Source organism: Porites lutea, chromosome 8 (assembly GCF_958299795.1).
Source record: "Porites lutea chromosome 8, jaPorLute2.1, whole genome shotgun sequence".
NCBI lineage: Eukaryota > Metazoa > Cnidaria > Anthozoa > Scleractinia > Poritidae > Porites > Porites lutea.
The window spans coordinates 13606257-13618946 of record NC_133208.1 but is presented as its reverse complement, the minus strand read 5'-3'; the positions used below and the strand labels follow the sequence as shown (position 1 = coordinate 13618946).

At 40.3% G+C, this 12690-nt stretch overlaps 1 protein-coding gene across 1 annotated transcript in view; it reads right to left on the bottom strand.

Annotated features, from left to right (window-relative positions):
- The window catches only part of LOC140945217 (gamma-tubulin complex component 5-like), a 29699-nt gene that overhangs the window by 6614 nt on the left and 10395 nt on the right, over positions 1–12690 (bottom strand). The window contains exons 13-28 of the mRNA XM_073394268.1: positions 12552–12600; positions 11587–11642; positions 10802–10867; positions 10630–10707; positions 9528–9643; positions 8745–8862; positions 8566–8613; positions 7553–7583; positions 7378–7434; positions 5591–5759; positions 4428–4462; positions 3868–3947; positions 3321–3389; positions 2507–2569; positions 1186–1277; positions 86–170 (exon numbers count right to left, since the gene is read on the bottom strand). Coding sequence (XP_073250369.1) covers positions 86–170; positions 1186–1277; positions 2507–2569; positions 3321–3389; positions 3868–3947; positions 4428–4462; positions 5591–5759; positions 7378–7434; positions 7553–7583; positions 8566–8613; positions 8745–8862; positions 9528–9643; positions 10630–10707; positions 10802–10867; positions 11587–11642; positions 12552–12600 — 1212 coding nt within the window. The remainder of the gene's footprint in view (positions 1–85; positions 171–1185; positions 1278–2506; positions 2570–3320; positions 3390–3867; positions 3948–4427; positions 4463–5590; positions 5760–7377; positions 7435–7552; positions 7584–8565; positions 8614–8744; positions 8863–9527; positions 9644–10629; positions 10708–10801; positions 10868–11586; positions 11643–12551; positions 12601–12690) is intronic.

Sequence of the window (12690 nt, the reverse complement as noted above, 5' to 3'; positions counted from 1 at the left end):
AAACGAGAGTATGAGTTAATTTGCTATAACTTTTCAAAACTTGGACAAATTACAAAAATGAATTTATAGTCAATAACATGAATACCTTGTAGGTGAGTCCAAGTCCCTGTAAAGATTGGCCCAGCTGTTTACGGCCGTTGGAGCTTGTTGCTGATAAACTTACTACCAACCTTGAATAAGGACAAAAAATATACCGGGAATCAGCGAGCAACAATCTATCCCTAGTTCTTCTAACTACAGTATAACTGTATGCATAGTAACGATATAAAATGTCTTGGAATGTGCATTACGACCAGATAATGCACAGACGTGACGTAGGGTGCAGACTTCTAAGTGAACGCCTGAAGAAAGAAATCTTGAAAGAAATATGAGTCGGAGCGGACGCTCCCCACAATTCGCCGCTTTAGAGACGGCAAGGAAACTGGAGTCGAAATGCGTCCCGCAATTGTTTCTGGGATCGCTACTGGGGGCCTCGCCGTTCAGCTATTGGCCAATTTTTTGGCAGTTCCAGAAGTCTTTGCGAAAGACAGGTTAACTCGGCCCAGTTCCCTTCTCGGCGAATACCGGCCGGGTGGAACTCGCAGTCAGGTTCTGACAGCACACAACGTTTATCGTTTCATCTCGCTTTGCCAAGACTGTTTTATTTTTTTTTCCCAATATGCTAGTCATGCCGATGGCTACAACATCCGTTATGCGTCCAAATAAAACCTATACAAATGAAAAGTCCGTACTATATTTAATTCTGGGAAAGAAACAATAACTCACACTGGGACAATTACTCGAGAAATTCTCTTTGATTTAAAACACCTCAGTGTCTTGAACTTCTCCAAAAAAATGAAGCTTCGTTTGCTGCCAGAATGATAATCACACAGCGTATATTGGTCCCTTAATTACTAACGCACAAGAACAAATCTCAATCTCAATCTCGTATATGTCACACGTCCTGCATATTGTTAGGAGCATCAGTGTTGAAAACATTATATGTCGTAAAAAATAACGAAGGGTAGCAAATGTTGAGCTACGCGAATAAAGGAAAAAATGTTGTTATCCGTCATACTGCAGGCTTGTCAATGCGCGCAACTTTTATCCTTGTTTGAATATTACTCGTTACAGTGTACTTTAACATAGTAAATGCCCCAAAAAAGTAACCGATTCGCATTAAAATAATTTATATACTGTATTCACCTATCTACAACTTGAGGAAAGCGAGGTTGCAGTGCTTCTTGCATTAAACTGTTCAGGAATGAAATGTCCTGCCATGGATCAAGTCTTCTCGCCTGAAAGTTTTATCACCATTCATAAGCACAGCAAAAAGTACTTGACAATTATTCCTCGAGCCCGAATGGGCTCTGAGTCGATAGCCCCATAAGGCCGAAGGCCGAATGGGCTATTGACTCAGAGGCCATGAGGGCGAGAGGAATAATTGTTTTAGTAAAATCCAACGAGTTGGTCAAAAATATCAAGAATAAAAAAATTTTAGCTAGTTAAAGCTAGACTTTAATCCTTTTTGCCGCCAAAAAGCGCGCGCTTTACGCCACTAGTGGGCTATAACATATAGCCTAGTAGTAGCTCAACCAATCAAAACGCAGCATTGATAATAGACCGCTAGTTGGATTTTACTAAAAAATATTAGTTTTCCTAATTACGACTGCACATATGCACTGTAACCTGCATCATTCATACGACTGTTCTTCGCGATTGCTCGTTTTAAAGCTGCGCTTGATTAGTCCTGGGCCTTGTTATGCCGAATTGCACTATGGGACTCCTTGAGGGGGGCGAAATGAATTCTGAGCCAACCAATAGAAGAAGCGACAGCGTCCCCAAAACAGTCACTTGGTGCAATTCGACATAAGGTGGACCCAGTCTCACGCGCAACTTTAGAATGGTTGATAGCCCACGGCTGATGTATTAAAATTCTAACATGGCTACGAGGCTTAAGCGACAAAATGGCAAGTTTTTTCAAACACTACGACCAGTTTCTCTTTTTTCTCAGTCCGTCGAGCGAAAGGCGCGAGACACGAAAATGACCACGCGCATGGCTGAAGGCGCAAGACGGGAGAGGCTTCTCGGGCTGCCGCCCTCGTTTCTCGCGTCTCGTGGCTTTGCTGATCGACGCTTACGCGTCCACTCCCCTCACTAAATCTGATGAAAAAGAGAGACCGCTCGCAGTCTAATTTTTCACGACTCCATTGTCTCACAATTCCGAAGAGAGGTGAGCACAATGAAAACCAAACCAAATATAGAAAAATGACCAGAAAGCCTTGGAGTCATGTTAGAATTTTAATATATCGAACGTGGGCGAATGTGGGCCATTGCAGCCAAAGAATGAATATTGCAGAGAGCAAGAAAAAATACGCAAAATACGGTTTTCGTAGCAATAGTCTGTATTGCAAAATCCTGACCGTCAAACAATCAATCAATCAGAGTCCTCCATTCACCATTAACAACTACTTCATCAGTAACAATGTAATTGTTAATCGAGTGTCTTTCAGACGTTAGTTCTCACCTTGTTAAATATCTCAACATAAAACTGATGCATTGCATCGCCAGCCTCCAAAAGAAAGAAATTCTACGAAAAAATAAAAAGTAAAGACAGGAAATACTGGCTGATACATTCGTAAATTACCGATTTCATTTCAACATTGAAGACTGTCAGAGAAGTCCTGGTTAGAAAAATGTAATACATAGGGAATGAGTCAAAGAAAAGTCCCAACGAAATTCACTGAGTTCTCAAGAGCCCTAGAAATTGGCCGGGCTCTCCAGTCACTGGGTTTCCGGAGAGAGTTAAGGAGAGCAACGCCATGCACAGGGAGATCTCAGATCCGATTCGATAATAATGAGTGAATAAACTTACTTCCGTTTTTCTCCCTTGGGAGACTTTTTGAAATAAGCGGCCAGGTGAGAGTGTATTTTTCTTGTTGTTGTTGTTGTTGTTGTTGTCGTTTTTTTTGTGAAAGGGGACGGGAGGGATGTCTGAGACAGTCAGAAATTCCGAAAAGACCCCTTGTCGAATCATAAGAGATTTCAGTGGCTTTCGAGCGTTGCTCAGTTCTAGAATAAAACAGACGACAAACCGTTGAAAAATTTACGCTATTAATACAGGAGACGTTGAGCTCCTCTGAGTTCCATAAACGAATGAGACAAAAACAATCAGAGTTTCTTGAACCCATTGCTCTCCTACCCTACACGTGTACAACACACACTACGCAAGATAAGAGTGGTTTTGCTGCATTGGTTGAACGTGTAGTCGCCAATGCGACTCCGTGGTAACATGATTACTGATTGGAGGATTAAACTGAACTGTACTGAGTTTTACTCACCCTCATCGCTGCCAAATGGTCCAGCAGACAAAACTCTGTTTTCAGAAGACGAACAACGGAAATGCTTCCCTAAATAATGACATCACATGAAAATCACTTTGATGCTAATTTTACTAATCTGAGATCAGCCAGGTCTCTATTTGTAGCCTGTTCCAGGCGTTCAGATAGTAGAGCGCGGGGAAAAAAATTCACGCAGAAAAAAAAAACGAGGGGCGACTAGAGGGGGAAAGGGGGAGAGAACTCTCTCTTTCTCTCTCGCTCTCGCCCCCTTCCCCCCCGTTCAACCCCCCCCCCCCCCCCCCGTTTTCCCGGTGTACAACTTAACTCGCTCCCCATTTACCGCCGCGCTCTACTATCTGAACGCCTGGAACAGGCTACTCTATTTGGTGCCGCGCAAAAAATGGTGCTCTCTTTTTTCGACTAGGCCATAGGAGTTTTATTTGCCAAACGAAACGAAAATTCAGCCTGATCTCAGGTTATACTTCTACAATGAAATGAAATTTATTTATAAACTGAACAATGATTTGAAAACAGCTGTTTCACTGACCTGCGAACAACGTTCCTCAATAAGAGGTGTGAGACATTCATGAAGTAATATTTTCACTGGTTTTAACAGACCTACAACACCTGAAACGAGAGAAATAATCTTGTGGAAATATCATTTACATGCAATAAAGCGAGGGGATGGTTTTCAAGTTTTATATTTGGAAATGAAAAAATGAGCAAAGAAATGATGGAGAAACAAAAAAAAAATACTTAGAAGACACAAGAAAGCTTTAACGGACGAGAAAGACTGGGCAAAAATCTGCAAAACACGTACTACGCTCTTAAGCCCTGCTTATATGGAGAAAAGTTGACCCGGGAAAGAGAGTCACCCTCCCAGCCAAGTCAACTTTAACGAGTGTTTCATATGAGAAAAAAGTTGTTCCTGTTGCCCGAGACAAAAGAGTTCGCGTATGCTCTGATTGCCTAAAATAAGCGCACACGCATGCTCTACTTCAGTTTATTTTCCTTTGATGCACAGAGAAAACCAGCACATCCTTGCACTTACCAAGTCAGCCAACTACCTAATGTATATAAACAGAAGCATAAGCTTGGGTCACATACCTGAACAGATTTTTTCAAGCTTTCCAGCAACAGAGCTTCAATAGAAGACAAATACAGTGGACCTTTGTTAAAATTGGACTTAAAAACAACTGCTGGCAATTTTGTTTAAACAACTCCTTTTACCACCACCCTGAAGAGGAGATTTAACTTTCCACGTCTGACTCACTTACTTCCTTGCGAGTTATTCATTACAAACGGTAATCTAGGATTTTCGTCAAACATGGGGGTAATTATAATGCGATCAAACTGGCTTGTCTTATCATTGCAAAGCAAGCCAGCTGAAGAAATGTGCGTGGAAGTTGTCTTACGATAGTCAATTTATTAACAGCAGGCAGCTGTTTCGACAGCTACCTGCTATTACGTACCAGACGATGGTGTCAAAAAATGGGCTGGGGTACTATTAGCACTGTGGTTGTTAGCGATTGGTGCATTTCGGATTACACAGATGTTGGATTTCGATCCTCAATTGTTAGACAGTGATAGGTACTGTTCCCACAACGGTTCGCTGTGGTAATGATTCGATGCTTCGTTGTATGTTCGTAGGCGAAAAGGTACTGGGATCTTAGTTCCACTGTCCCTATTGCCTCTCACCAGCTAGTCATTCACGTGGTACAAAACCGCCATCAGTGGAGAGAAAGACACATACTGGGACAAGGCTCACAAAGGAAATTACCATTCTAAATGTCGTAAGCTTTTTGTCTGTGTCAGTGCTTCCCTTGCTCTCCAGCATGGCGGTTTTGTGAATGACGAGCCGCAAAGGGCCAATCGATATTCTTAGTGTGAAGTCTTTCATTGAGGGCCCCTTTTACATTGAGCAAGAGTATAGCCAGATTTTCGACTAGTTGTAGGCCTGGCTGACTTTCATTTCCACATATCCTGAAAATTACACGCATGACTACACTGACCTCACCAACACTTTGAGCTCTTAAGCTTTTTAGCTCACCCCAACAATGCATAATTTATCAAAAATTGGTAGGCCCAGGACTACAGGTCTATGGGCTGGCTTAACCCCTGCTGGGTATACAAAGATGTAACACATAGATGGAATGGTCACCAACTACCATGAGGCAATGTAAGCCAACCATACACACGGCTAGCTAATTACTATTTATTGAGCTTGCAAAAAGTTAACTAATTAATTAATTCATTAACTGTAGGTATACCTTTTGGTTGAGAATGTGCTTTGGTTAAGAGGCGATGAGTCCATGAATGAGAGTTTCAGAACATTGTCACCGGCATCAGAGATTACAGATAGTACTTGATTAGAATCAGCTATAGTATTAAGAAGGTTTCCTTGATTAGTGTCCCCACCTGGGCCACTGTCCTCTGGAGCTGTAAAGCAATAAACAGAGTCACTACAGACCTTACATTCTGAGACGAAGACGACTACGACTACGAGATTTTAAGTGGTTCTAAGTAGTGCTCACAAACGAACCAGTGTCTTTTTGACGGGAAAACGTGATAGCTGTCTTCATTCTGCTACGTGTTTGAGCGAGAATGTCGTAGTGGCGGAAACAAGTCGTAAAATGTTGGAGGTTTTATCATTTTGCTATGGAGAGAGGGCTTAACCTCCTTCAATGAAAAGAAAATTGCTGACCTTTCTGGTGGACAAAAAGTAGAATGAAAGTTTTCGAGGTGTCCATTTTTTTGTAGTAGGCGAAAAAACTTTCAGTCACATCTCGTACTCGTAGTCGTTCTTGCTCTCAAATGTAAAGGTCTCCACTGACACAACAACAACACAAAAAGCTTCTACTCGAACAATGTATGTTGAACTTAAGACCAAGGAGCAAAACCAGCCATTGTGGTCTGGGTTTAAATACTTGAGTTGAGTTTGTTGTTAGTTCTTACTCTTGCTTCGGGGGATGGGTTTCTCTCGAGGCCTGTGCTCTCGTTTTTTTACTTTCAACAAACCCATGCAGCACGTCCAAATTCCAATTCAATCCGGAGAGGGAGACAGAGAACCAGCCTATAGATGCGCTATCACCATTGTGTTTCTTTTTATTCTTTACTTATTTATTTATTTATTTGTTCATTTCCCTATTGATTTATCTATTTACCGTAAATCCTCTATTAAGCCCTCAGGGCCGATATGTTCCTGAAAGCTTGGTTAAGATAACCCAGGGTTAGTGCGAAATTTGAATTCAGATTTGAAAGCTAGAAAAGCAAATTCAGTTTGATTGTTCATGCCTACAATTTGGTGATTGGACACTTTAAAAAGGATAGAGAAAATTACGCGAGGAAATGCCTTTGAATAAAACAAAAAAGAAACACGGATTAAGACTTAACCCTGGGTTAGCGCAAATCGGCCATTGAACAACTGGGCCCAGGAGGGGGGAGGCCTTTTTGAGAGGGAAACTTGTTTAAATTAACGAGGGTGATCAGTCCACTATCAGTGATTAGTATTCCAACTTATAAAATTCGATGTGAAGAATAATAAGGAGAGAGGGAAGGGAGGGGGGGAAGGGAGGGGGGAAAGAGAGGGGGGGGGGGGGTATTGAATTTGTTCCCCTGAAAAACGAAAGCTTATTAAAGAGAGGGGGGCTTATTTTTGAGAGGAGGGCTTAAGAGAGGATTTGTGGTACCGTAAAATTCCGAAAATAAGCCCCTTCAAATATAAGCCCCCCCCCCCCAACTCGTAACGCAAAAAAACCCTCCGTTAAATCGCCCCTCCGAATATTAGCCCCCCCCCCGCCCAAACCGGGAGCTTGTAATTGGAAACTGCCCTCAAATACAAAGTAAAACAAAGCAAGAACGCTAAATTTCCTTCCAACTATAAGCTAGCCCAATCGATTTTGAAACGCACATTTCTCTCCGTAGATAAGCCCCTCCAAAAATGAGCCCCTCAAAAAGGGGCCTCGGGGTTTATTTGCCGAATTCTACGGTATTTTGTTTAGTTTCCGTTTATTATTTAACCTATTCTCTAAAACTCTGTTCGCAAATATAAACTTACAACGATAACTTGGAAGCTCAGTCAAAATACCATCCAGAAACTGCTGGTATAGTGATCCTATACAAAACAAAAAAATCTCCAGTGGCCATGTGAACTACAGTCAAATAACAACGCATATGTCAATTAAATATAAATCGAGTAATGTCAACCATAAACCGCCACTAAATCAACCAACCTTGTGTTCTTGAAGAATGATATTCACCCATCTGAAAAGAAAAAAAAAACTTTTGCTAAGCCTGTAAATTACAGTTGTACAAAAATATAACCAGTGTGACATCCAAATTCGAGAACTGCTGCTTTTGAAAGAAGCGCTGGATTACACATCACCACAACAAGAATCCTGTGGTTATCTTTCTCTAAAACGGACACAGCTGGGGCTCCAACTAAGTGTCCATCTTGGAGAGATGTTAGCTTGAGAAAACAGCTGGCATTTCACGACGCCACCACTGGCTTCCCCGCGAAATGACATTTGAGGAACGACTTCAGAAATATGACGTGTTACGTAGTGCTTCTGATTGGTTAAGCAAATTTCCGTCGGGACACGACCAATCAGAATCTGGGTAGTGGCACGTCATCAGTTTGGAATTTCTGCAGTCCTTCCTTAGACATCATTTCGCGGGAAAGTATCTGTCTAATATGGGTTTCCCTTACGACAGAGTTGACTGCAAGGCTGAAAATAACAGTAGGGCATCTCGCAATGGTCGATCAAAACTTCCCCAACTCAGGGGCAGATCCAGAAAAGTCAGAAAGGGGAAGGGGGCACTAGCCAGCTATAGAGGTACTATTTATTTTACTGAGAATTCTTTAAAAATCACACAAAATTTCACTGTAAAGGAGGGGGGGGGGGGGGGGGGGGGGAGAGGTGGTACCCCTAGACCTGTAAGTATAACAAGTTAAAAACAACAACAACAACATTAAAGTTGAACCTCCATTAAGCGGCCACCTATTACGCGGCCAGTAACCAAGGTCCAGAAATAATAACTAAATATTATGCTAATTTATGACGAACCTCTATTGAGCGGCCAACCTCCATTAAGCGGTAATTCGCCGTACCCCGAGGGTGGCCGCTTAAACCCGCAAGTACTAATGCTAAGCAAGATCGGTTTCTATTACATTTACGCTTCTTTTATATACTTCTTCTTTGAAACGTCTGTAAGTAGTAAAAACAACTCAAAAAACGGTTTCTACCTTTCCCAGTCCCTGGGTTAATTCCACAGATTTACCAGCACGAAATATCTGTTAAAAAGAAAGGGGAAATGAGTTATTACCAGAAGCATATGTTTCTGGTTATTACAAAATCTTAATGTTTATTACATTTGGCTCTTCCTATCATTGCGAAGTTGGTTAACAAGAATTCTACACATCACCTGATTGACAAACTCCTGTAAAAAGGAAGGAACAACAGGGTATTTTAGTTGATCATTGCTTCTAAGAATCACGCCTTCTGACCAAAATGATGAACTGTCTACACTGATATCTTCGTTTCTGTGTAACAAAATCAAATGAACTATTTTTCAGTGGAGTGTCAAACATAATTCAAATCCTGCCTCCTCATCAGGAGCAAACAAAGGTAAATGCGCGAAATGCGAGTCACTGGTGACGAAGCGCAAGGGACCATGGGAAGAAGAACGCCCGTTTTCTCCTTCACAACTTTCTTTGCGCGCAAATTTACATTGAGAGAGAGGCGTCTGGGCCTTGTTGGTTACTAGTCCTGTTTAGCTTACAGTTGCTTTTATGCAAGCAGGCCCAGGTTGTTCAAACGTTGGATAGCGCTGTCCACCGGATAAATCATTATGCAGCGGATTAATATTGGGGAAACCAATTGCGCTATCCACTGGACAGAGATCCACCTTTTGAACAACTAGGGCCAGGTCTGCAAATAATTTTGTTTTTAGTGGGGAAATATGTCCAACCAAGTTACCGGTTTAGTCAGACAATCCAGGTAAGAAGTTGGCGATACAAGATCCAAATTGCTAAGCAAATCTTCAGGTACAAAATGACATTCTTTGGTATTTGATTTTCCTGGTCATCGTGTCTGACTGCAGGCAGGATTTCGTCGAACATGGGGATATTTAGTGTGAGTCATTATTCAACGACCGACTGTTGGCAGCTATGTACAAGTGAATACAGGTGAGTATATTTTAACTTACCTTTCAATAAAGAATTCACTGTGTGGGTCACAAACCAGTCCTGATGTAACCCAGTAATCAATAAAACTGAGGCAGGGCTCCAAACTCTGAAGAAAAATCTTCAACAACAGATTCACCTACCAATAAAATATCAAAAAGCCCATGAAACAGACTTAACCAGGGCTCAGTTGTTCAAAGGACGATTAGCACTAACCTGAGGTTGAATTATAATCCGGGTTTCTTTTCCTTAAATTCGAAAGTAGTTTCTCGAATAATTTTCTCTATTCTTTTAAGATCATCCAATCATCATATTGTACATAAAAAGAATTCAACTGAATACGCTTTTTAACCTTTCAAATCTGAGAATTTTTTCAAATTTCGCATTAACCATAGGTTATCCTAACACAGCTTTGAGCAACTCGGTCCCGCAAACGGCGGATGTATAAATGTCACAAGGAAATACATGCCGTGATGTTTCGGCAAGGGAAAACGAAAGGCTAAAAGTTTTCAAGCACAAACAGAAAGAGATCAAGTGAAATTGTCCTTCAAAGAATTGGCAAGAAAAGAAGAGAAAGACTGTGATACCTTTTGGGAATCGAGTTAACACGAGCGTCATTTTGACCAGCTTTTATATGGTTGCTTTCAAAAACAGTATTCTAGCTGTCATTTTAGTGATGTCATTGCGCAAACGCGACTTCCATGCTGAATGGCCTGGATTATTCGTAGAAACTACAGGCACACACTGACGTCACCCCATGGTTTAATAAAGAGGACTTGTAATGCAGTCTTCCATCTTTCTTTAATTCTCGAGTTTGAGAATGAAATCCCGGCGCAACACTAAGTACACCAACTACACCAACCATACTACACTAAATACACCTCTATGTTCGTGACGGTTATCATAAATCAATTACTAATTTACTTTTTCTACTTTTTTTTAATATCATTTTTTTTAGTTTTTTCTTAAGTATTTTCAGCTGAGCTGGCCACACGTTATAGTGAATCCTTCGAGCATATAATGTCAGCTTTAATCCACGAGTGTTCACGCGCAAGTTTTTCAACCGGATTAGATGGTAACCACCCTTAAGAGTGAAAAGGCTTGAGAAGTTTTTCATAAACAAACCTTCCACTTTCCAGCATTTCCAAGGTCATCTGCTTGTACAATGGTTTTGTAGAGTGTAGTTAGTAACCTGCAAGTTTTCTGCAAAAGAGATGACAGTTTCTCTTTAAAGAAAAATGATTGGATGGGATTGGAATTTCATCAAAGAATGTTTCCGCAACGGCGTAAACTATACCTGTGCAGTGTTAAGTTCTCCGGCCTCCAAGAAAATAGCCTGATAAACACTGAACAGTGTATTTATCTGAAAAACGATTTCAATAATAATACAGTAAACAAATTTCTTATAATGTTACACTTGCATCAACACAAGACGAGTTACAATATAAAATACATGCTATTACGTATCGTATTAAACGACTCATTATCAATCTTTAGTTAATCACAATGATACTTTAAAACCACTATTTTATTTTTCTCATAAGTTACATGATTTGTACTACTTGAGTTAAAGTTAAAAAGGAATGAAAAGTGCCTGATATACCTCTTATGTCTACCCTATAATCAACAATTATGGTTAGGAGACATAGGAAATTGACGTTGTTCAAAATCATGGGTAATTATGGCTAGAGGACGAAGAAAATTGGGAATAAAACTACATGTAGTTTGAAATCACTTTAACTATGTATTTCATTTTGAAGTACAATATATAAGATTCCGTTGTAAAACAATGTTTTAACTACAACTGGTTTTACAAAGGTTTGAGACACCTTTAACATAATGGGTCTGAAAATGTGTTAATTACACTTTGCTTAATTCATGCCCTCTTCTCCCTCAAAAGGATTGTAATACTGCATTCAATACAACTTTGAAAGTAGGGGAGGCAGAGAACCTCGTGTATTTGAAAAAGCTCTTCTTCTTCTCCCTTCTTGTAACTAAAACGTGACCGCCTTCCAGTTTACATTGTTAATGTCCATCAATGATCAGATGTATCTCAGTCACACAATTAAAGTAATAATTAACCTCATCAAGTGTTGTCTTCAGCTTGTCCTTAAGTAATGAAAGCGAGACTGAAACTTCTGAAAAACAATTTAAACACGACACACTGTGTTTGTTTTCAGTTTTCCAATTTACTACAGTGAAACCCCACTCTACGGACGCAATAATAAAAGATTTCTATGGGTTAATACGTACGACGTTATCCCTTAAAAAGAGTAGCAAAATAGCTTGACATGTTTGGTTTTGATCATTTTGTCTATCTTCAGGTGTTTGACCCTTATACTGTGGTCGTTTAATAAAGTTTTCTGCCTTCTATTGCACAAGTTTCAATTAACACGGACACCCAGATAGTACGGACACTATGACATTTCCCCTTGCTTTGGTGTCTGACTGTTAACCAGGTTACACTGTACAGACTTGATCGAGTCATACCAACAGAGGCATAATAATGATAACACCATCATAAACTATTGAAATACTGCTTTAATAAGCCTCAAAGCCCTTAAAGTGCTCAGTATAAAAATTTCTTCTAATGTCAATGGTTTATAAACCAGTTTGGCGGAATTGAAACACAGTAATAATTAGAAAGTGAGGGAGCTTAAGCAACAACGACAGCGACGTCAACGAAAACGGCATAAAAGCAATAGGTTTAAATTGGCAAAACAACAATTTTGCACGTGCATCACGCTTCTATGTACATTTCTTTGCCGTCACTGCACGACTACGACATGAAAATGCCTAATTTCACGTTTTGTGGAGGACGTGAACACAAGGGAACGACTTTCTTCTTCTTTATCTGAACTTCGATACAGCCTTTTAGAATTGAACTCCAGGAAAAAATGCCAAGATTTGACGAATTGAATGAGATAGAATAAGCGCGGTAAAGTTTGAAGCACGCAAATTCACTTTTTAAGTGACGTTCTCGTGGCCGTCGCCGTCGTCGTTGCTTAAGCTCCCTAATGATGATGATGGTGATGATGGGCACTAACCTTGTTTAATAATATCCTTTTCAATAGATGACAAAAGTGCTTTGTATTCCTATCAAAAAGCATCATTATTATTGATATTATTACTACTATCGGCATTACTATTATTATCTTCTTGGGTTAATTGAAGAAAGATAGAGAG